We start from the raw sequence: 24,288 nt of genomic DNA on the forward strand, positions 1-24,288 counted from the left end.
AAAGAAACCACAGCAGGAGAAACGGCTAGTCTTAGGGCTGGGACACATGGGTGAGGCGAGCGGCCCGTGGCAAGGGCACCGGCAGAGCAGGCGGAAAGCACCAGCGCTGACCGGAGCTGGACGGTCTGAAGCCACAGTAAGGGGAAGCGTGGGACACAACCCAGAGCCCAACTCAGTGTGAGGACTGGTGAAGATGTGGAGACAAGACACGAACCTTCCTCACAGAGGAATTCCCAACGATACGTGGAGATGCCCCTCCCGGGGTGGCGCTGAGTCCTCCCTCCCCCGAGGTGCAGGCCGGGCCCGGTGACAGGCTTCCAGAGGACAGGGAACACACGGGACGAGACACCTGGAAACACACCCTCACCAGGTGATCCAGGTCGGCATCGCCAGCAGCGAGTCATGTGGACTCGGGCACCCAATCGGGTAACACGGGCACCTCGCCTCTGTGACCCATCTCATCCCGAGAAACACCAGACAAACCCAATGTGAGGGGCATCGGACCAAATATGGGACCAGAACTGCTCAAAACGACCAAGGTCATGAAAAGCCGGGAAAGGTCTCCAGACTGCCACAGACCAGAGGGGACAAAGAAGACGAGGCGGCGAAGTGCAGTGTGGCCCCAGGAGGGGCTCCGGGGTGGGAAGGGGCACTGGTGGGAAATCCCAATAAAGTCCATGGAGTTTGCTTAATAGGTTGGGTTTTTTTCTTTCAAGTTTCTTGAAAGCCCACTATACGCAGCTCACAGCAGTGGAGAAAGAGAAGTGAGGCCTGACCCTCACATGACCACGGGAGGCCAAGGGAAGGGGGACCAGGTGAGAGTCACCTGAGGACGAAAGCCCACCACCCAACCACAGAGGGTCAGTGGGAGGGCAGCGGAGTGCACACTGCTGCTCTTCTCCCTCACCCGTCCCCGCCTGGGGCAGAAGCTGACCAAGTCCACAAGCCGCTGACCTTGGAGGCCACCTCCACAGCAGTGCTCTCCCAGGTGGAGCCCAGCTGGTCTATCCCCTGACTTAGGCTGCCGTGGCCCATTCCAGAACCCCAGGGCTCACCCACACTATGAGTGGGTGGGTGAGCTAATTAGTGATGATGGAACAGAGGCATGTCCTTCCCTGCAACCACAATTCACACTCCATTGCCATGGAAGGAAAACAAGATTTGGTCTAACCAATTAGTTTTAGGACTTCTCTCTCTTTTTTTTTTAAAGTAATGTTTGTGCTCAACGTGGGGCTCGAGTTCACAACTCCAAGATCAAGAGTCGGATGCTCTACCGACTGAGCCACCAGGGATCCCTGGTCTCACCAATTAGTTCTTTTGAAAAGAGATTTTATTTATTTGAGAGAGGAAGAGCATAGAGAGCACACACAAGTGGGGAGGGGCAGAGGGAGAGGAGAAGCAGACTCCCCGCTGAGCAGGGAGGCCCCCCAAATGGGGCTTGATCCCAGGACCCCAGGATCACAAGCAGAGCCAAAGGCAGACGCTCAACTGACTGAGCCACCCAGGTGCCCCTCACCAATTAGTTTTAAAAAGCAATTCTAAGGCAAGAAGCATAGGAAACTTTCTATCTTATCAAGAAACAATGAACATGGCTGGGATTAAAATTTCAGAAAAGAAAACCTATTTCAATTTCCACTCCTCTTCTAGAAATGGCTAAGTAGAAAGAAGTGAAAATGTCAAAATATCACAGCATCCCAAAAGCTAAACCAACCAACTGAACCTACAAAGCCTTAGTCAGCCCCCACCCCCACCCTAGGAAGGCAGAAGTCAGCCCCACCCCCACCCCAGCCCAGGAAGGCAGGAGTCTGCCCCCCACCTTCACCATAGGAAGGCAGGAGTCAGCCCCACCACCAGCCCAGGAAGGCAGGAGACAGACCCCCATGCCCACCCTAGGAAGACAAGAGACAGAACCCCACCCCAGCCCAGGAAGGAGGCAGGAGACAGACCCCTCTCCCAGTCCAGGAAGGCAGGAGACAGGGCCTAGGCATGGAGGTGCTCAGCCACTCACTGGGGGTGGGGGTGTGGGGTAACCCAGACACTGATCTAGGAGAGGTGAGCAGATTACCTAAATATGCATTATCAAGGATGTCTGCAAATATTTTCTTTAGAAAACAAAAATTTAGTTTTCTCTCCCAATCAGATGAATTGCTATAAAATTAAAACAGAATCATCCTCAAATGCCATTCTCGGCTGGCTGGTTTTTATTGAGTGTGGTTAAACTCTGGGCCTTGGCACAGTAATGCACAGTGCCATTTCTTCAGAGGCATGTGCTGCAGAGAGCTCACAAGTAGGTAGTGTTATTTGTCTTTTAAACAACCTGGAAGCGTTTTACAGAGAACCTTGTAAAACCAAGCAGAGCATTTCATTAGAATCTAAGGGCCTGGAGCACAGAACAAGAGCTAATTTCCATGAACTCTCAGAACCGGTGAAATCTCACAACTACATACAATGAAATAGGATTTTTTTTGGTCCCATTTTTTTCCTCAAAATTTCTGCAAGTACGATGCCCGCAGCGCTGCGGCCTCCACACCGCACTCCATGCCCACACTCAGGCGCTATCTCAGCTGCAAGAGCCCAAGAGCCCAAGGAGGGGAAGACATCATGCGTCCTGACGGGGAGGGCAACAAGCTTCTGCTTCTAGAAAGTGCAGTTTAGACTCACCTCAAAGAGCAACCACTGGTCAGGGGCAAGAAGTAATAAAACTCTACCATGTGTAACAGAAATAAGGAAAGCCAACAGAGCAACTGCACAAAACGTGTGTAAAGCAAAAGCAAGAATCAGAGTTGGACCAAAACTAGCCTTGAGACCCTTTAGAAGTAGGATTTTCAAAGAAATGTTATTCCAAGGACTCCACGGTTAACAGTGGGAAACTGAGATGTGCAATCTGCTTACGTGTCAACTTCCTCTGGGATGTGGGAAACACAGGCAGAAAAGAAATTATTAAATTTCCTTACTCCCTGCAGCCCACTGACAAGTCCTTGAAACAGGCAGAGTGACATTCCTCTAGGGACTCAACTGCCTCGATGTTGACACTTTTCTAAGGGCAAAAGGCAATCCTAGCCTCATCCCACCCCCACCCCCAGGACCCTGTGAGTCTACTTTAACATGTAAGAATTCCTTTGGAAACTTCCTTTATCTCTACCCCCCAAGATACAGGTTGGCAGCATCCCCCAAGCATATGGCCCACCGATATACATCTGAAGGGTCTCATGATTGAGTTTTTACTAAACAGTAATAAATGACCTTTTCCTAGTAATAGCTAGTGCCCTCATGATCCTAGAAACCTTGTTTCCAAAATTCCTGGGAGACTTACACTGTCCCTAACCCCCTCCCAACTTTAAAGTATACAATGGGCCACTCCTCATGACCCCAGCACGGCTCTTTCTGCCCACGGGTCCTGTCCCCGTGCTTTAATAAAACAACTTTTTTGCACCAAAGACGTCTCAAGAATTCCTTACTGGCCATCGGCTTTGAACCGTAGCGTCTTTCCTACACCACTCTGCTCCCACAGTGCTCAGAGCCCCTCTGGAGACCCTACATCGCCACTCATGGACACTCAGCAGACCAGGGCAGTCACACCAGCACGGTCCACGGGGCCTGGGAGGGGCCCATCTTCTCTAACAGACCCTTGTTTAGCTTCATGAAGTGCCTTCTCTGGCAGGCTCCAGCCAAGCTGGGAGGCTTGATGGGGCAGGGGTCCCCAAATGGGGCACATTTGGGACCCACTTGGGTACCCACTTGGGGTGTTTGGACATACAGGGACCTAGAGGCAGCAGACTGGGCAGGGTCAGAGAAGCTGTCCAGAAATAGGGCAGGAGTCCTGAGAATGAATGAGCCCAGAATCCCCTGAGAATGAGGAAGGGACTCTCACGTAGACACACCATTAAATAACAAGGACCCAGAGTAAGATGGCAAGGCAGCAGGGATTCTGAAAGTTTCCAGAGGAAAACACAGGTCACTGTGATACCGCCACATAAGAAGAAACATTTATGTGCTCCTCGTCCCAGTTCCTGGGCATTTCCTGAGTGCCGGGGCTGAGAGGAGCATCTGCTGTGGTTCATAACAAGCCCCTTTCAGCCTTATCTGGATTCACACCAACCAGGTGACTCTTGGAGCTCAGGGGTTGGTAGCCAGGGGACCTGACATGTGATTAGAAGGCTGGAGACCAAGCCCATCACCAAAGATAAATGATCTCATCAACCACGCCTGTGTAACAGGGCCTCCCTAAAAACCCAAAATGAAGGGGTTCTGGAGCCTCTGGGCACATGGAGGTGCCAGGAGGGGGAGGGTGGTGCTCCCGGCAGGAGGCAGGGCCTGGAAGCTCCGTGCTCCTTCCCCACCCTCACACCCCCCCTACCCGCCCTGTGGGTGTCTTCTATCTGCTGTTCCCGAGTCATAGCCTTGATGATGAACCAGTAACCGTAAGTAAGGTGTTTCCCTGAGTTCTGTGAGCCATCCTAGCAAATTATGGCGCTCGAGAAGGGGGTCGTGAGAACCCTGACTTACAGCTGGTGACAGCCTGGATGTGTGAGTGGCATCTGAAGAGGGGGCGGTATTGTGGGACGGGACCTCAGCCTGGGGGGCAGGTATGAACTCATGCCAGGCAGATAGTGTCAGAACTGCTTGTGAGGAGACCCCCCCCCACATTTGGTGTCAGAGTGTGTCAGTAGAAAAATGAAAGTGTTGGGGCACCTGGGTGGCTCAGTCAGTTAAGCGTCTGCCTTCGGCTTACATCATGATTCTGGGACTAGCCCCTCATCGGGCTCCCTGCTCAGCGGGGAGTCTGCTTCTCCCCCTGCTCCTCACCCCACTCGTGCTTTCACTCTCAAATAAGTAAATGAAATCTTAAAAAAAGGAAAAGGAAAAAAAATGAAAGTGTTTCTGTTTAGGCATCTGGGGAAGATGAGGGGTCAGGCTGTGTGAAGACTTCTCATCATCAACCCAAAAAGTTCTGAGAAAACCTGCTTTGAATGAGAATGGAAGACCCAGGTAATTCAATAATTCCCATGAGGGCAAGAAAAATACAGAAAGGTCACCTCCAAATTCTTTCTTGAAAAGTTGTTTGGGGATTAACCCCAGCAAAAAGAGAGAATAAAAGAATAAAAGAAAAAAGGACAGCAATGTGAGATCTGAAGAATTGTGAATACAACCCAGAGAGAGTCAGGGGGCTTCTCAGGTGGGCCATCTGTGTCCTGAGTGTCCACACCAAGAAGCTGGGAGTGGGGAGTGGGGAGGGAAGGGGGACACAGGTGGAAAAGTATCCCATGGGGACAAAGAGTAATGATAAAGACTGCAACAAGTCAAGGAAATTTTATGAAGCAGGAGATGCCCCTAGAAGATGGAGGATAGAAGTATAAATAGAACACCGTCCAGCTGCAAGCTCACAGGTGGATGAACAGGCACACTAAAGACGGTGTTGTAAGAACTCTCTTAAATGTGCAGAGAATGAAGCACAGGGCAGGGGTTCATTATGCAGTCTTGTGGTGGGGTCAGGAGTCCACAAGGGCAACTATAAAATTCAACATCAAGTGAAACGTGTGTACAGCCCCTCTGGCATCATGAAAAACCCTGGGACTTCAGAAAGAAACTCTGAGGTAGCTCATGCTATCAGAAAACTCCAGAACCTTCTAGAAAGAGACCAATGCAAGATGGGCACCCACTTGCCCGGGGCCAGCTGTCAGAGAACCTCGTCCCTGGAAGATGGGAAACCAGTTCCTTCATACAGCTGAAAAACACTGATTCTACCCCAAATATAGAGAAAAGATAGGAAAAAATGTCTCAAAGCAAGTGGTTCCATGCTCAACACAGGGCTCAAGATGTCCGCTTCACTCAGCAGCTCAGAACTGTCTCCTTGGGACCGGAACAGAGAATCCCCGCGGAGGGAGATCAGAGGCAGGCCTGATCAGAGGCAGGCCCGCTAACCAGGAAGCCTGGGGTGGGTGTTAGGGAGCTGCGCTCTCTGTGAGCGCTGCAGGTTCTCCGGTAGCAGTCTACCAAAGCCCCCTCCTTGGGGAACGCTGTCTGCGCTCCATCTTTTGCTAAGTGACAGCTCAAACATTCAGAATGACTATTTAAAACTGTGGAGGATAGAGCAGCGCTGGCAAGAACTATTTTTACAGTAACAAAAGAGAGGGCAGCATTGCGGAAAGCCCACGCTGGGCACCCCACGGTCCACTGAATCGCTCCAGAAAGCCTGGTCTCCACTGTGCGCCAGAAGACGTCAAAGCCAGCCTCGCCCTCCTAGGGTGCACCCCACTGTTCGGGGTTTCTGGAAGGACACTGCTGCTTCCTCGCGGGAGGAAGAGCTGTAGAACTGAAGCTGAGATGTTCAGTGCCCCCGGCACGGTCGAGGCCGGCAACGCCAGGGACCAGCACCCTCTGGATCCCTCTAGCAGAGACCACCGGCTCATCTCAGCCTGGTCCCCAGGTTGGTTTCAGAATCTGAGTTTGCGCTCCACTGCCGTAGACTTCCCCCACTGGCTCTTGTGCCCTTGTGGGTGCGGGGGCTGGGGCGGGGAGGTGGGTTCGGGGCCCGCAGGCCTCAACCTCTGTGGCCCAGGGCTGCTGTGGGCTCTGCACGGCTGAGGGCCTAGTGGCTCCCGGCCTGGTCAGGTGAAGGCTGAGGCTCAAGCTTCACCCGTTCCTGAAGTCTCCACGGTGCCAAGAAGGCTGCTCCGAAGCCTCCGGAGCCCAAGTGAGGCCTGGGGCCCAGCTCCGCCTCTACTCACAGGTTCCCTGGCTGCGCAAGGGGCTGCCCGCGGCCTAGGTGCAGCTCGTGAGTGGGGGGCACAGGTGGCTAATGGACAGGGCTCTGTGGACAGGGGCTCTGCAGCGGCGTCCCTTGGTCGGTCGATCTCCTGGGAGATGACCGCCCCCCCCACCCGCCGCCTTCCCAGCCCAGGCCAACTGGGGAACCTGGCTCTGGGAAGTACAGAAGTCAGAGCAGGGGGCAGGTGAAGTCACCTTCGAGCACCCTCACCCCTCCAACCCCATCGCTCCAGACCCCACCCCACCCAGGGGTAGGAGGGGCAGGGAAGGGGGCTCTATTGTGTATGCGTCTGAGGAGGGGGGCCTGTGGGAGGGGCATTGGGAGAAAAACATCCCGGGGGGAGGGGCATCTAGCAACCGTGAGGAGGGGGGAAGCGTTGGGGGGGCGCCCCGGGGCAAGGGAGCGTATGGGCGGGGGGAAGTGTCCCAGAGAGAAGGGCCTCCGGTGGAGCGTGGGGGGTGTGTGTCCCGGGGGGAGGGGTGTCCTGGAGGGGAGGGAGGGAGGGGCACGTCCCGGGGGTAGGGGAGTCAGGGGACGTCCCGGGGAGAGGGGAGGGGTGGGGGGTGAGAAGCGTTCTGTGGGGAGGGACGTCCTTGGGAGAGCATCGCGGGGTGGGGGAGCGGGACGCCCCACGGGGAGGCGGGTCCCGGGGTGAGGGGCGCCCTGGAGGGGAGAGGCAAGTCCCGGGTGGGAGGGGCGTCGGAGGGGAGGGCCCTGGAGGGAAGGGACGCCCCAGGGGGAGGTGCGCCCTGAGGGGAGGGGCACGTCCCGGGGGAGGGGTTGGGGAGCGTCCCGGGGAAAGGAGAGACGGGGTTGGGGGTGGGTGGGCAAAGAGACTCGGGGGGAGGGGCGGGGGCTGTCCCGGGGTGGGGGACGGTCTGAGGGGCGAGGGCGCGTGCTAAGGGGCAACAGTGACGGGAGCCCCGGCCCCCGCGGACTCACAGTAAATGAAAGCGAGGGCCCTCAGGAGCACGATCCTGGTCAGCCAGAAAGTGCCCGCTCGGAGATGGGCCGAATAGCCCGTGGGGTCGCACCCCGGCCCAGGCCCCGGTGGAGACCCAGGCTCGGCGCCCGCATTCCCGACCTTCCGCCTCCTCAGTGACTGCTCGGGCGCCGCCATCGCGGGGCCACCAGTGCGCATGCGCATGGAGCGCCACGCGCTCGGGCGCCCCGCCCAGAACGAGAGGCCGCTCCCGCCCGGGCTGGCCACGCCCATGGGCGGGGAGCGCGCTCCAGGTCCGGGCGCGCGCGCGCCCTCCGCAGGCCGCGGGGCGTGCTGCAGCAGTGAGGGCAGGGGTACCTGGAAGGACCCGCGTGTACTCCGCCTGGGAAGGGGCCGACCATGCGCTCATTCGCTCGTTCTTTCTTTTTTTAAAGATTTTATTTATTTGACAGAGAACACAGGCAGGGGGAGTGGGAGAGGGAGAAGCAGACTCCCCACTGAGCAGGGAGCCCGATGCCGGACTCGATCCCGGGACCCCGGGATTTTGACCCCAGCCGAAGGCAGCCACCCAACTGACTGAGCCACCCAGGCGTCCCTCATTCGCTCTTTCATCAGCCAATGTTGCAGAAGCTCCTGGTGCACTTGCCCACCTGGGCAGCTGCCCTCCTTGCCCCTCTAGGGCTGTTGGAAAGCTCATGTCTGGCCAGGACGGGGTGGGCCTGTCTGGTCAGCGTCTGTGTGGGCATGCAGAGGGTCTGCGGTGTATGGAGTTGCCCTGCTGCAGAGGAAAGGTTGGAGTGGTGGCTTCACCCCAGGGCTCCAGGCGGCCATTACCTGCCCTGAGTGTGTGGCCAGGTGTCTACGGGTGTCCCCTTCCCATGCCCTCATCTCTGCTGTCCTGGGAGGATGTTGGGGTGACAGTTACACAGCTGGCAAGGGAAAGCACAGTCAGCGGCCGGGTCCTGAAATTCAGCCAGATCCTTCGGCTCAGGTCAGCAAAGCCCCCCTTAGGCGGCACTCCTACCAGCTCTCAAGACTGCACCCCAGCCCCTGGGGAAAGTGAGGCACTGAGGATTCAGAGCAAAGAAGAACTTACCAACCAATGACCCAAGCAGAACCCTGGTGAGAACACCAGCAACTCTACATTCTGAGGATAGAGCAGCCCAGGCACGGCTCAGGACAGGTGGTGTTAAGTGGGTGGGCTCATAGGCACTCCTTAGAAGAGCGCAGGGTATGCAGGACAGAGTAGGCTTCAGACCCTTAGTGGTTAGTGGGCAAACCGTGAGGTACCTGGAAGCACATCACTGAGGTAGGCGTGGGTTTTTCTTATTCTTTTTTTTTTTTTTTAGATTTTATTTATTTATTTGAGAGAGAGAATGAGAGAGAGAGCACATGAGAGGGGGGAGGGTCAGAGGGAGAAGCAGACTCCCTGCCGAGCAGGGAGCCCGATGCGGGACTCGATCCCGGGACTCCAGGATCATGACCTGAGCCTAAGGCAGTCGCTTAACCAACTGAGCCACCCAGGCGCCCCGGGTTTTTCTTATTCTTCACAGCTCTTTACATATTAAAGGTCCTGTTCTTGTGTGTATATTGCTAATGTTTGTCCTGGGTGTTTTCTTTTGACATCTTGTTCTGAGTGTTTGGTTTTTTTTTTAAAGATTTTATTTATTTATTTGACAGAAAGAGACACAGTGAGAGAGGGAACACAAGCAGGGGGAGTAGGCGAGGGAGAAGCAGCCTTCCCGGTGAGCAGGGAGCCCGATGCGGGCCTGAGCCGAAGGCAGACGCTTAATGACTGAGACACCCAGGCGCCCCCTGAGTGTTTTGACCTATAAATTATCGATACTTGTGTGGCCAAATGATCAGTCTTGTTTAATTATATCTTTACCACCTGCAGTGTGAGCTCTATGAGGGCAGGGCCTGGCTCTGATCATAGGCTCCCCCAAATCTAGGCCAGACCAGCAACTTCTGGAACCCTTCTTCAGCCTCCATCTGTCCCCCGCCTGCATTGTTGGGGTAATAGCACACGTGCATCTTATAGTGTGAGTTTTTAAAGTGTCCCCCCATTTTTTTGTGGTGAAAAGCTCTCCTTTCAGAGCCCAACTGTAAAGTGGGACATGTAAAAGATTGGCAGGGGTGGGGGGTGGCGGCACAAACATCTTCTGCATCCTGGTAAGCCCCCAGCAGGAAAGCATGTGCCCGAGGCTCCCAGCCTTGGGGATGAGGGGGACAGTTATCCTGGTCCATGCTTCCAGGTCCTTCCAGCAAAGCTACAATCTGCACCTCCTCTCCAGGATCCAAGTGCTGAATTTGGGATGGGCTAGCAGAGCTGTCTGGGGAGAGCAGGGAGAATCCGGCGCCCCTCAGCCCAAGCCCACTCGAGCTTCCATGCATCCCCCGGATGCAGGAGGTGCTCAGGGGACAGAAGGCAAGGAAGAACAGCTCTGCCATCAGGTGTGACCCAGGGTGCTGCTTTTCAGGTGGGGACAGTCCTCACAAAGGGCCCTTTGTCCTCGGCTTCCCCTGGCCCGAGTTGTATTGTTCTCCCTAGAGAAGGGCACAATGGGGCATTGTGTAGAGCAGAAAAGGGCCCTTGTCCAGCATCCAGCTCGCTGGGCTCCAGGCTCCCTCTCCGGGTTTACCCAGGGTGGGCGAGGCCATCAGAGAGGTCTGCTGGGAGCTCATGTTCTTCTGTTTTCTCTGGGCCCTGCCTTCCTGGGAGCTGACTACAGAGGACCAGTGAGTCTGAGGGTCTAGAACCCACATGAGAGTGGACCTCACAGAGCAGGCCTTGGGCCGAGGAAAGGCTGGCCAGTGGCTCGGTGCTTGTCTGTTTCCACCTGAATTTAATCAAAGCGCGCTGGTCTATTACTCGGCCATAAAAAGGAGTGAAATATTGACACCTGCTACAATATAGACGAACCTCAAACACATCATGCTGAGTGGGAGAACCAGACACACAGGCCACATGTTGTCTGATTCCATGTATATGACATGTCCAGGATAAGCAAATCCACAGAGACCAAAAGCAGATTGGTGGTTATCTAGGGCTGGGGGCGGGGAGGGACAAAAGTATTCTAGAGCCATATAGAGGTGACGGCTGCACAAAGTCGGGAATGCGCTAAATGGCACCCAACTGTACACTTCGAAATGCTTAAATGTTATGCTGTGTGAATTTCACCTAAAACCGCCCCCCAAACCTTAAAAATATCCTATGTTGTTCCAGAATGTCCTAGAAGGCACCGTTTTTACCTGTTGGAATAGGTTACATCATTTACACCAAACTTACCTCTTCATCTAGATTAGGGAGCATCTCACAGCTTTTGAATAATATTTAGATATGGGTACATCCTATGCTCCAAGAAGTCACTCCACTTAAAAACAAAACCTTTTTTGTAAACCCTGAGGCAGCTGCAGGGCCGGGAGGCTGGTGCTGGGGAGGAGGCACCAAGCTGGCTTCCTCACCCCGTGGGCTCAGTGCCTGCAAGCCCCAGGTACATGGGGGTCTCTCCCTGGAGAGGCCTTTCCCCCACTCCAGGAGCCTGGGTGGTGGGGCTCCTAAACCTACATTTTCAAGCCAAAACTGTTGGAGAAAAAGTCAGGCTGGTTACAGAGGGATTGGTGCTGAGCCCCGCCTGGACAGAGTGAGCGAGAAAGAGCCCGGGAAAGGACAAGAAGGGAGAAAGGGAGGCTTCCCCGAGACAACCGGTCAGCTCAAGCCTGGGGCTGGTGTCACACGGACCCACGGACAAGCCAGAACCCCTGGGCCCATCCTGGGGGGCCCATTCACAGCTCCCCCAGTGCCTTCCCAGAGCAGAGGCACACACAGGCCCACAGGCTGGCGATACTCCCAGCAGCTGCGGTACGGCTTCACGGAGGAATGAGCCCCATGTCGGCACCTCGTCCAGCTGTCCCCAGGCACCCTGGCTTGGCAGCCCCCGCTGCCTCAGGGCAATTGTCCCTGACGTGCATTTGCAGCTGTCTCTGGCACCCACAAGAACCCAGCTTGGGCCCGACCTAATCGCCCACCCTTCATTTACCCCAATTTTTCATGTCTTGACATCTGTTGATGGGGGGACAGAACCCACGGGCACTAACATCTGTCACTTTTTTCTGGGGGGGTGGTCAGTTTGGGCTGGTCCCACCCTGACTGTCCAGTGGCCAAGACCCCGGGTAAGGCTGGCAGGTGCAGGTGGGGGTGGGTGAGCAGGTGCTGGGCCATTTGCTGGTTTTCGGGAACTGACTCACGGACGGCTGTTCTGCTTGGCTCACCCGTCTCCTCTCCTGGCACCCTCGCCTCCCATGCCTGCACCCCAGAGAGAGATGTGGTTCTGTGTGGCCCGGCAAGCCGGTGAGCCACGATTGCAAGGCAGAGAGGAAAGCAAAAAATCACATTGCTGTTACATTTCATGGCCGTAGAGCCCGATGGGGGAAGAGAATGTGCAGTGAAGTTTTTTCTCCTAGAGTCAGATTCTGCCCTGGAAGAAGTTTTGGAAGCCGCCCAGGCCAGGGGTCACAAACAGGAGGCCTGCAGGCTGAATTCTGCTTGCAGAGCTGCATCAGTGACCAGTCACCACAATAATGCTGTATAACAAACAGCCTTAAAACCAAAAATCATGGTGTCGGCCACACTGCTACCCCCCGGAGCTGGGCTCAGGCATGCATCTATGGTCAGCTGAGGTCTGGGGGCAGCAGGATGTGGGCTGGCTGTTGGGATGATGGGGCCTCTCTCCAGCGGCCCACAGGCCCCAGCCCTCCTTACAGCCTCACCCACAGCAGCTCCACACTCCCCTCCTGACCGGGCTCCAGAAGACACCAGCATGCAAGACCCCTGATTTGGCCCAAACTGCTCATTTCACAGGCTGGGGGAGCTCGTGCCCACCACCATCCAGCATTGTGTTTTACCTTCCTGACTCCTGTCCAGTGATCCAAGCAGACATCTCATTTCTGAAAAGAACAGGTGGCATTCCTATTAGATGCTCTCCCTGAAGATGGAGCTGGGCCCCAGCAGTGCGGATGGGCCCCAGCAGAGTGGATGGGCCCTGGAAGTCGCTAGCTTGGACTGACGAGGAGTCACAGAGAAGCAATAAACATCGGTCTGGGCTACTGCACACCCAGCACCCTGCATACATCAGCTCACACAGGCCCCGCCGTGAGCCCACAGAACAGACAGGCATTCCGGACCCCTCGACTGCCCAGAGGAACCCCGTAACTTACCCAAAGTCAAGGGGCCGCAGGGGACAGATGGCATCCGGTCCCGTGACTTCAACGCCCTCCTCTTCAGAACTCTAGCGCCTTCTTGGGGGATCCCTACAACTCCCTCCTACCCTTTCCACACCCTGAGGTGGCAGGCAGGGGCAGGCGGCCAGCACGCGCACAGCCCAACCCACAAACCACTCCAAGGCACCTCTTCTCACACTTTATTAGAATGCTTAGCCTCTGGAGCTCCTTGAGAGCTTGCAGCCAGGCAAGCTGGATGTGAAGCCCCAGGAGCTGCCTGCACCTTCGGCCCCTGACCTGAGCCTCTGGCGGGGGGGAGGGGGGGCCGGGGGGCGGGGAATCTCTGCCACTCTTGCTCTGGGCCTTCCTGACGGACTCCCAAGAACCATCAGCTTTCTTCCACTCTGCATAAGGCTCCCGCCTGAGGGTGTCTTAATTAAACCCTCCTTCGCCAAGTTCCAAAAAATAAATACTTGGGAGACAGCGGAAATCTTTTGACAGGGTGTGTTTTAATTTGCCTTTGGCACTGCTGTGTCTCTGGAACCTTCCGTGGTGGCAGAGACAGCCGGGGCCCCTCACTCCGAAAGAGGATTTTTCTCTCTGATGTTTTTATTTCAAGCTAGCATTTGCCTTTCTCCGTCATAACTGATCTGGGGCTCCACTTCCAAGGGGTTCCCACTTGGATCTCTTGAACAAGAAGCCTCATTAAATCTGAAAGTTAAGTTCGGACGGACAAGCGCAGCTCACGCAGCCTATTTGGGCCCAAAAGCCGGTTTGCTGGAGTGAGAGTCATCATCCAACATTCTGGCTCCCCTCCTGCAAGGGGGTTGAGAAAGCCTCTCCTGGCCCTATTGCCTCTCAGAGGAGCCCAGTGACCAGAACACAGGGGAGCTTGGTGCACGGGGATGGGGCCCCAGGTGATGGTGAAGGGCAGGGGTCCTGGGGACTGGGGTCCGGGGGCAAGAGCCCAGAGTAGCCAGAAAGTCCAGAATGAGGATGGGGTCTGGGTCCTAGGGATCTAGGAGCCTGGTATTATATAATGCCCGCCTGCACAGACAAGGAAGGGAATGTATTGGCTTATGGGATGGAAGTGTCCAGAGGAAGGCAGAGGCAGATTCCAAGTCTCTAACACCTCAGCGGACTTGGTTTCCCCCATAGATGATATTGCTGCCGCTTGGCCTGGATGCCTGGTGCTCACCTCTACCCAAGGAAGGCTGTATTTGGAGACCCCAGGGACCCTGCCTGAGGACAGTTTCTGGCTACAGAAGCAGCCTCTGCCTGCCGTCAAACATACACACCACGACCTGCATGTCGCTGGTGGAGTCAGGCCCCCAGGCCCAGGCCAGGGAGAGGAGAGATGGATAGGCACAGCCGGAGGCCGGGGGATCACGACCAGCAGGGGGTGAGCGGAGGCCAGAGCAGAGACCACAGCTGTTCTCCACACATCTGCGTAGCACATGTCACTGGACAGACCGTGTTCACTGGGGCTCAGCCCTCTGGGTTAAGCATTGCCCTCTCCCCAGACTTTTTCAAAGAACAGCCACAGCCGGGGGTCCCACTGGGCTGTCAGCAGTCATCCCCGGGGCAGTGTGGGTTTACTTCTCAGGAGGCTTCAGAGCTCCCAAGAAGGTGCAGAGATGTGGCCTGGAGCACATACCTGGAGGCTGGGCAGTGTCCTGAAGATGCACTAGGTTGGAGCAGCTGTCCCCTCTCTGGAGCAAGCCGCTCAGGACCAGCACCCGCCACGGGCTGGCCCACGACACCCCGGTCCTGCCGGCAGAGGGGGAGGAATCTGGGCGTGATCTTCCTGCCAGTGTCCTCCGCACACATAGCATAGGAGGCCAAGGAACAGACAGAGCCAGCTCCCAAGTGGACATCAGCCCAAGCAAGGGGAGGGCTTTGACCCAAACCAGAACCTCCACGCCAGCTGGCAAACTAAGTCGGGGAGGGGTGTTTCAACAGAAAGCTTGGCCCGGAGCCCTGATAGTCTGTTACTGAGGGACACTGGACTTCTTGCGTCCCGTGAGCCCCTTCGCCTCTCTCTCCGGAGACCCAGCGGGGCAGGATGAGGCTGTCTTTACGGAGCCACTACTCAGAGCTGATTGCTCATCTTTGTCTCGGACTTTCGGTTTCTGCAGGCCAGCCAGTAATTAAAAGCACCAATTAATCTCTGAGACTGAGCCGGGGTTCCCAGGATGTGATGCCAACTGCCTCGGGCTGGCTCGCGGAGAGGCCCAGGTCACGGCTGCAGACACACAGGGGACATGCCGTCCCTGGGGCTCAAGGGCCCATGGGGCCCACCCCAGTGCCTTTCTCTGAAAGACCATAGAAACTGCGGACATGGCCTCCCTCACTGTCCAAGATGAGGGCCAGGCAGGGGGCGGGCAGAGAGACCGTCAGGGCGATGCAGGGAGTGAGAGGAGGATGCCCTCCTCCATGGCGGCTTGCAGCCCTCAGCAGCCCTTCCTCCCAACTCAGCCTGTCCAGCGCCCACCACACACATGTGCACACGCACACACGGGCGCGCACACACATGTGCACACTTGCGGGCGCGCATGGGCGTGCACACACATATGCACACACATGGACGCGCACACACATGGACACGGGCTTCCTGAGCTTCCCTAGAAGCCAAGGGGTGGGAGGGTTGGAGGTCTTCTGCCTAGAAAAAGTTTCCCGGGAACCCTCTGAGCCTGGACCGGCCAGGACTCGTAGGCACATGGGGTGCTTGCCAGCCTATACTTCCTTCTTCATAGGTGCCCCTGGAGCCTCTGCCAGGGGCATAGGTCTAGAATCTTCATTTCCTTCAGCCTTCTGACACCCCAGGGGCAGGGATATGGTCCACACTTGGCCCATCGGATCACTTCCCTGAGACTGCAAAGACCAGTAGGTGAAGGTAAGGTCATGTGGATTGGGGTGGGTGGGGGCGGGAAGGAAGAGCTAAGCAGGGGAAGCCAGGAGGTGGACTGAGAGGAGGTTCAAACAGCTGTCCCTCAAGTTTTAAATCACTGTAGCTTCACTCTTTCTCAGATACCCTGTGCTCTCTGCTGCCTCAGGGCCTTTGCACATGTTGCCCCTCCTACCCCCCCACCATTGAGGGAATGGTCTTCCCTCTTTCTTCAAGCGGTTGGAAGCTTCAGGTCTCAGCTTAATTTCACCTCCTCAAAAGACTCCTTCCCAGACACCCAGACACCCAGACACACACCCACACACACACACATCCCTCTGCCGTGGTGAGTGTCTGGACCAAGGTCAGCACTAATGGAGGAGGAGGCTGGACGGCATGCTGACAAGTATACAGGCCTTCCAGAAGGCCAGGAGGCTGTGGATCACTTCTGGGTGCCACCCCACGTGTCTGCAGCCTGCTCTGGGCCGATGAGCTTGCACCTGGATGCTGCCTTGTGGGGAAATGCACACACATACTTTCAGCCAGCCTGAGTCCAGGCCTGGCAGGATTTGCCCCTTCCTACCCATCCCGTAGGAGTTATGGGCTGCACATACATGATAGGCATGGCCCATCAGCACCCCTCCTGATCCCTAGGGCGGTCACTGCAGCCCTGTGGAGCTGTGGGTGGGGCCTAGGACCACACATGCCACACGACTGTGTGACCTGGGTTTGGCACGGGATGCCCCCAGCCTGGCAGTCACCTGCCCATGACCCACTGTGGGCCAGGGGGGAGCAGGGAGAGGCTGCCTTACCTGATGCCCCCTATGCAGTCTGTACTTCATGTTCCTGGCACAGCAGAGTGCTTCATGCAAAGCCAGACCTGGTGCCCAATGGTACACTGGGTGCAGGGAGGGGTGGGGCCTGTTTTCTGGGGGGGGGGTCCAGGTCTGCCAACCTCAACCCTCCTCCTGCTTGCACTTGCATGGGTCCCCACGGACCAGTAAGATCGATGGGTGCCCTCAGGCAACCCCCGCTTGGGCCCTCCCTGAGTCCTCCAACTGCCTAGTGGGGACCCCAAATGGAGGCTGCCACAGACCAGCAGGTAAGGACATTCCCTGGCAAGTGACAGAGCCAAGGGAGACCAGCCATAGGACAGGAGACAAGAGCACAGGCCACTCCCAGATACTATACCTCTGCCACCCTGGGCCCCCCCACCAGGGCTGTTCACCTTAGACAGCAACATCCCCACCCCACCCCACCCCACCCCCGTGGCACTTTCCCATAAGGCAGAATATCAGGTTCCCTGATGTGGGGCAAGCAGCAGAGCCCATCCTGTGCCTTGGGGTCACCTATAGGTGACAGGAAATCTGGGCTCCTCCCTCTTGGGCCCTGAGGTGTCCCCACAGAGGGGCTGGCAAGTTTCGGATGCAAGGCTGCAGGATCCCTGGGCAGCCCCCAGAGCCGCTGAGGTTAAGGCTTCATCCCTAGATGGGCAGCCGGGATGGACAGGGCTCCAAGGCCCAAGTGCGAACTAAAGAATCCGCAACCCCGGCGCGGGGGCGGGCCGGGGTGGAGCCAGGAGGCCTGTCCTGGGCAGCGAGGGGCACGGTGGTGGACCCGGGGTTGGTATATGAGCACCCAGGACACGCTTCGGCCAGACCCACCGACTTTCTGTTTGGAGTTTTCTGGTAACAGACCAGCTCCTGCGGCGCCGCTCCTTCGCTGCGGCGGCCACTGGCCCAGGCGTCCATGACTCTGAGGAGGGCGCGCGGCTGGGGAATTGGGCGCCCTTGCCTAGGGTCACCCGGGGCGCGCGGGCCACAGCTCCCACTCGGCCACCCGAGGGCCTGCGGCGAAGCTCTGGGCGGCCGGTCCGTCGCCTCCCGGCGGGTTTGGCAAAGAATCTGAGCCGCCCTCGGGGACTGCCAGGCCCAAGGCCAACTCGCGGGGGCGGCCTCGGGCGGGGACTCAGAGCCGCGGCCCGGCGCTAGCCTCCGGAGAAATGTCCCCTCTCCGACCCCGCCGCCCCAAGCCAGGCGGCACAGCCCGCCCCCTTCCCTCCAGGCTGGCGCGCCCACCTCCTCCACTAAGGACGCCCGGGGCGGCCATCACCTTCGCCGGACCATCCAGGGCCGCCCAGCCGGACGGCCTCAACGCTCCTAAACCCCCCCCCCCCCCCCCCCCCCCCCCCCCCGGGCGGCCCCCACCCCCCCAAACCCCCCCCCCCCCCCCCCAGGTCAGGCCCGGAAGGCCCTAGGCCCCTGTGTCCGGCCATGCCATCCGCCGGGCGGCCCTAGAGACTCCGCAACTAGGGTCAGCCCAGTCCCTGCCTGGCGCTCCCGCCTCCCTCGGTTGCCTGGCTCCTGGGGCCGCTCCCCCGCCCGCGCTCTCCCAGCTCATACCCGGACTGGGCGGGGGACCTGGGATCGCCCAGCTCCGAGCGGCGGCCCTTGGGCGCGCTTTACCTGGACGTGCGCGGCGCGCAAACTCAGGGCGCGCTGGAGGGTCTTGCCCGGCGCGCTGGCCCTGCGGGCGGGGAGCCCGGGCTTTGAGGCTACACGGCCGAGCCAACCCTCCCCTGGGCTGCAAGCTGGCAGCAGTTGACCCCTGCGCCTCTGGGTTGCGGGCGAGACGTCGGGGCTCAGGACCCGCTGTGGGGGAGGCTCTGGAGGACCCGCCTCCACGCGGAGCGGGCTTCCCTGGGCTGGGCGACGGGGCCAAAGGCGGGACCCACAGAAGCCGCTACGCACCCCGCAGAGACACCCCGGAGCGCCCCGCCGTCCCGAGTGTCCGACCCCTTTCCCTCCCCGCCCCGACTGGAAAAGCGGCCCCCGGCCCTGCGCGGCGCCGGGCGGGGCGCGCGGGGGCGCAGAGGGAACCGCTGCACTTTCTTCGGGTGGGGGAGGGGCGGGCGTCCAAGCTCCGCCCCCGGGAGCGGCGGGGCGCGCGCGGGCCAATGGGGAGCCGGGCAGGGGGCGGGGCCTCGCGTCTGCAGCTTAAAGAAACTTGTTGCGGGTCCTCCGCCGGGACGGAGCTTCGGCGGCAGCAGCGGCAGCGGGAGGCCCGGGGTCGGGCTGTGGCGGCGGCGGCGGCGGCGGCGGGGACGCAGGTCGGGCTACAGCGCGGCGACCTCGGGTCCCAGAGCGGCCGCGGCGCAGCTGAGCAGCAGCCCCGCGGGTCCCGGTACGCGCCCCTCCGCGCGCGGCCCCGATGCTGGACATGAGCGAGGCCCGCGCCCAGCCGCCCTGCAGCCCGTCCGGCACCGCCAGCTCCATGTCGCACGTGGAGGACTCGGACTCGGACGCGCCGCCGTCGCCTGCCGGTTCCGAGGGCCTGGGCCGCGCGGCGGGCGCGGGGGGCGGCGGCCGGGGCGACGCGGCCGAGGCGGCGGACGAACGCTTCCCGGCCTGCATCCGCGACGCCGTGTCGCAGGTGCTCAAGGGCTATGACTGGAGCCTGGTGCCCATGCCGGTGCGCGGGGGCGGCGGCGGCGCGCTGAAGGCCAAGCCTCACGTGAAGCGGCCCATGAACGCCTTCATGGTGTGGGCGCAGGCGGCACGCCGCAAGCTGGCCGATCAGTACCCGCACCTGCACAACGCCGAGCTCAGCAAGACGCTGGGCAAGCTGTGGCGGTGAGTGCGCTGTCCCCGAGCGAGGGACAGGGACGGGGCCCCAGCAGCGCGGGCGGGCTTCGAGTGGTTCTCGGGGGGTACGCGGGGGCCCGGGAGGTGGCCCCGCTCCCGGCCTCGGCTCTGCTCCCAGTGGCTGTACCCAGGGCGAGTCCTAGTGGAAAACCTTACCCTTTGACCGGGGAGACTGCATCCGGGATGCTCAGGTGGTCAGGGCCACAGAGGGCTGCGGGGCGAGTATGCAACCCTGAGCACACTCCCTCAGTCGCCAACAGACCGCTGAAGGCTGTGGCTGGCATGCTGAGGAGAGGACTCCACCTGTGAGTGGCCCCAGAGTCTGGAGGCCTGTCCCTCCCCGAGGAAAGGTGGCTTCTGTCTAGAAGCAGGACACAGTATCAGGCAATGTGGTGCTCTCTGGAGGTGCCCCTCTTTGGAAAGGGCTCCCCTCCACTCTGACCAGCATGTGGGGGAAGTCAAGGCAGATGGAGGGGGTGCGTGTCTGTTCAGCTGGCACATTCCCCACAGCTTCTGCCACCTCTGTGCCCCTCTGCAGACAAGGACGAGGGATGCAGGAGGGGTCCAGCACAGGCATGCTTTGTGCATACTTGGGTATAGAGAAGCTGGACGTTTTTGCAGAAAGTAGGACTGCTGAGAACTGCCCGTCCCCACCAAATGTGTTCTACTTGGGTTTAAAATGGACGGCTTTGGGTTTGGGGCACTGGCTCCCATTTCCTGTTCCTCTCCCATGAGTGGGCACTGGGAGTTTGCACATCTGTTCTCTGTGTGCCTGTCTCTGTCTGCTCTGGGCACAGTGGACTCCGGCAGCCCTGTGCCCTATGCCCTAGGCAGTTGGAGGTGAGTTTCTGGAAGGGTTTGAGAGGCCTGTGTGTGTTCTGAGCTTCAGTGAGGACCACACGGGTTTTGCCAGCGTTCCTGGAGGTCTGGACCTGCTCGTCCCCAGGAAGCCCCGCTTTGTCCCCAGGGTGTTCTCTGCTGGGTTCTGCCTCCTCCCCCACCTGCCTTAGAAAGCCCCAAAGGGAGGGGACTTACACAGGCTCTGGGCAAAGGGAAGTAAGAGGATGATGGAGATGGAAAGGTTTGGGTCTTGTTCTAGCACGTTCCTTTGACCCTAATGAGAACAGACCTCACCAGAAGTCCTCGCTGGCCTGAGGCCCCTCCCCCCCGTCCCCAGAGAGGGGAGCGCCTGCCTGGTGCCCGCTGAGGTGTGGGAGCACATGCAGGCCTCCCTGTGAGTGTCAGGGTCAGTGAGGCCCTCCCCCAGGGGCGGCATGGGGGCCCTGGCCATCCCGCTTCTGCCCTTGGTGCTGCAGCTTGCTGAGCGAGAGTGAGAAGCGCCCCTTCGTGGAGGAGGCTGAGCGGCTGCGGGTCCAGCACAAGAAGGATCACCCGGATTACAAGTACCAGCCACGCCGCAGGAAGAGTGTGAAAACAGGCCAAGGCGACTCTGACTCCGGGGCCGAGCTGGGCCCCCACCCCGGCAGTGCCGTGTACAAGGCCGATGCAGGCCTTGGTGACCCGCACCACCACAGTGACCACACAGGTGGGCTCCTGGGGCCCCACAGCATGTGCCTGCCCCAGCAGGAGAAGTGGGGGTTCCGGCATCCGCTGAGATGAGTAGGGGGGGTAGGGAGCGGGGGCTCATGCCCAGGGCAGGTAGCTTTGAGACAATCACGTGTTCCCTGATGCACACGGGGAGGGAGGGGTTCTGCTTAGCCCCCTCTGAACACTGAGGGTCTCGCAGCTTTGCCTCGGTCCGGCGCTGGGTGACATGGGTGTGTTCTGCCCTGCCTGAGGATGTTTCTGCTTCCCCTGGCCTTTCTGCTGGTGCTGACCCAGCACTCCTGCCCCTGGCATGGTGGTCAGCAGCCCAGCTTTAGGATCAGACGGACTGGGGGAGAATCCCGGCCAGCCGAGCAGTCTCAGTCAAGCTGGCAAAAGCTTTGAGCCTCAGGGAGAATACGTTTTGTGTGGGTCACACTGTGGTCATGTGCAGGGGGCTGGGCACTTCCTCTCCTTTCCCCCACCTTGGTCTTCACGGTGGGGCCTCCATGGCCCCAGCTCTTCCTGTAGAACGGCGCTTAACGGAATTTCCTCGGCCAAGGAGTGAGGTCTGGGTCTGGCTCCGCTGGAATTTCTGGGAAACATACAGAAACAAAAAGCCGTTGATTTCTACCTGCGGCAGTTAGCGGGCTGGTGTTCCTCCTGGGTGCACGTCGCCAGCCTGGCTGGCCCCCCACAGAAGGGGCATTCATCCCTGAAATGTGCTCTGTCCCCAGGGCAGACCCACGGGCCACCCACCCCGCCCACCACCCCCAAGACGGACCTGCACCACGGGGGCAAGCCGGAGCTGAAGCTGGAAGGCCGCCGCCTGGCGGACAGCGGGCGCCAAAACATCGACTTCAGCAACGTGGACATCTCAGAGCTGAGCAGCGAGGTCATCGGCAACATGGACACCTTTGATGTGCACGAGTTCGACCAGTACCTGCCCCTCAACGGCCACTCGGCCCTGCCCGCGGAGCCGGGCCAGCCCGCCGCCGGCTCCTATGGGGCTGCCTCCTACTCACACTCGGGGGCGGCCAGCATCGGGGCATCCCCCGTGTGGGCCCACAAGGGAGCCCCGTCGGCCTCCGCGTCGCCCACCGAAGCGGGCCCCCCGCGGCCACACATCAAGACGGAGCAGCTGAGCCCCAGCCACTATGGTGACCAGTCGCACGGTTCTCCAGGCCGTGCCGACTACGGCTCCTACGGCAGCCAGGCCAGCGTCACCACGGCCGCCCCCGCCGCGGCGGCCAGCTCCCTCACCAGCTCGCAGTGCGACTACACCGACCTGCAGGCCCCCGGCTACTACAGCCCATACCCGGGCTTCCCATCCAGCCTCTACCAGTGTTCCTACTTCCACCCTTCTCGTCGGCCCTACGCCTCGCCCCTGCTCAGTGGCCTCTCCGTGCCGCCTGCCCACAGCCCGCCTGGCAACTGGGACCAGCCCGTGTACACTACCCTGACCAGGCCCTGAGGGTGCCGTGGCCCGGGGAGGGGGCCGGCGTTGGCCAGGGAGAACCTTGATCTCGGCAAAGACAGATGGAGCCTCAGGTCTTGCAGAAGGGGTGCGCTGGTGGAAGGAGAGGAGGTGGCGGCTCCATCAGGTGCCTGCTGGCGTGTGCAGGGGAACCACACTTGGTACCCGACGCACCACGGCTTCCAGATCTCCACACTCCCTGTAGCCAGCAAAGCCCGCTCCCCGCACCCTCTTAGCGGCAACTGGCGACTCTGGAACCAAGGACAGCCTTCTGGCCCCTTCCCTGCAGACATCTTGGTTTTGCACCTCAGTGGACACAAAGCAGCCCCAGCACAAAACAGAAAGGAGGGAAGAGGCGTGGGGTGTCTGGCCGCCTGTGCTCCGAGGTCCCTGCTGGCCTCAAGTGCGCGGAGAACTCCAGGGGACCCACAGGGGTCGTTCCCGCAGTTTGGCGGCATCCACAGCCCGGCGGGAGCATGGCTGCAGGAGCCCCTCTGGGGACCAGCCTATCGGCTCCGAGGTGCTCCCCGCCGTTTAAGGCTCTTCCTAGCAAGATTTGGCTGCAACTAACCCTTCTCTCTTTTTATTTTATTATTATTATTTTTTTAATTTTTATTTTGAAACTTAAACACGTTCGATTTGTTTGGGAAGCTGTTGAAATGTATTTATGTTCTGTATTATTTTATCTTTAATTAATGAAGTAATTTGTGCAGAGTAGAATTTAAGACAAAACGGAGGCCGGGTTGCTGAGCGCGAGGGCTGGGAGGACAGGTGGTGGGGTGGGATCCCCTCCTCCCCTCCTCCCCCTTCCCCTCCTCTCTTCCCCTCCCCTCGCCTCCCCCCCAGCTCCAATCCCCCCGGGGAGGTGGCCAGGACCCCAAGGGAGGAGAAGAGATTTGCCTTGTAGTGTCTCTGACCGTCGTTCAGCTGAGGTTTGGAAGGCAGGGGTGTTGCTGGAGGCCGTCCCTGCCCACGGCTGTGCCAAGCAGTGGATGGGGATTTCCTGGGATGGGGGGGCTGCAGCAGCACGTTAATCTCGGCTCTTAGGAACCAGACGCCACCTACAAGCTGTGAAACTAAAACCTTCTCCACTACAGTGTGTAGAGTCTTAGTTTTAGATGAATAATCCTGCTCAACGCGTACCTGCTTCCACTGTGTGCTGAGCACCGATAACTCCAACTTCATGGAAACTTGTGCCTTTAAACTTTGTACATTTAAAGACGTCCGAGAAGTTGCTTCTTTTTACTTTTTCTACTTTTTTCCTACCTTTTTCTAGAAAAGAAAAAAAAATTTTTTTGTGGGGGGGCATATCTTTTTCTGGGGGTGGGGGCAGGGAATACAGCAAACTCATTTTTACGCCAACTCTGTTGTTCCGCGTGGGGTCTGGTCTTCCGCCGTCACTACCTGCTGTGTTCTGCTCCTTTCTGACCAAGCAACGCTAACTTTTGTACAGACCAGTTTGATAAAATTAAAAAAAAAATGCTTTTTATCTACTTGGGCTGCGTTTTGTGTGTTGCTTTCTGTACGCCTGGGGTCTCATTCGGGAGGGTGTCGGTCGAAGCAGGAGTGGGGTTCACTCCAGGCCCTCCTCAGAGGATGTGGGCACCCGGAGCCCACAAGGGCAGAGCCAGCGCCCCGGCCCTACAGGGGCTGGGTCTGCATTTGAGCAAATCTCAGAGGCCCCAAGATGCCAGAGTCTTCCTTCCCCCCAGGGCCTATTCAGTAGGCAAAACGGGTCCAAATCCCAGGACATGATTTCCTCCCAGGCAAATCCCAGAGCCGGTTTCTGGGTGGCTGGCGGCA

At 58.8% G+C, this 24,288-nt stretch overlaps 2 protein-coding genes across 5 annotated transcripts in view; one reads left to right on the forward strand and one right to left on the reverse strand.

Moving 5' to 3' along the window:
- LMF1 (lipase maturation factor 1) overlaps window positions 1-7,925 on the reverse strand; it is a 96,039-nt gene extending 88,114 nt beyond the window's left edge. For all 4 annotated transcript variants that reach the window (XM_035021865.1, XM_035021867.1, XM_035021866.1 and 1 more), the window contains exon 1: window positions 7,712-7,925. In XM_035021865.1, coding sequence (XP_034877756.1) covers window positions 7,712-7,916 — 205 coding nt within the window. In that variant the 5' untranslated portion in view covers window positions 7,917-7,925. The remainder of the gene's footprint in view (window positions 1-7,711) is intronic.
- A 10,959-nt stretch (window positions 7,926-18,884) lies between these two features.
- On the forward strand, window positions 18,885-23,755 carry SOX8 (SRY-box transcription factor 8). Its single transcript, XM_035021869.1, has 3 exons — window positions 18,885-19,451; window positions 20,780-21,009; window positions 21,746-23,755. The coding sequence occupies exons 1-3, from the start codon at window positions 19,030-19,032 to the stop codon at window positions 22,480-22,482; spliced, it is 1,389 nt and encodes a 462-aa protein (XP_034877760.1). The 5' UTR covers window positions 18,885-19,029; the 3' UTR covers window positions 22,483-23,755.
- Window positions 23,756-24,288: the final 533 nt, after the last annotated feature.

Source organism: Mirounga leonina, unplaced genomic scaffold (genome assembly GCF_011800145.1).
Source record: "Mirounga leonina isolate KUSES-001 unplaced genomic scaffold, KU_Mleo_1.0 Mir_175, whole genome shotgun sequence".
Lineage (NCBI taxonomy): Eukaryota > Metazoa > Chordata > Mammalia > Carnivora > Phocidae > Mirounga > Mirounga leonina.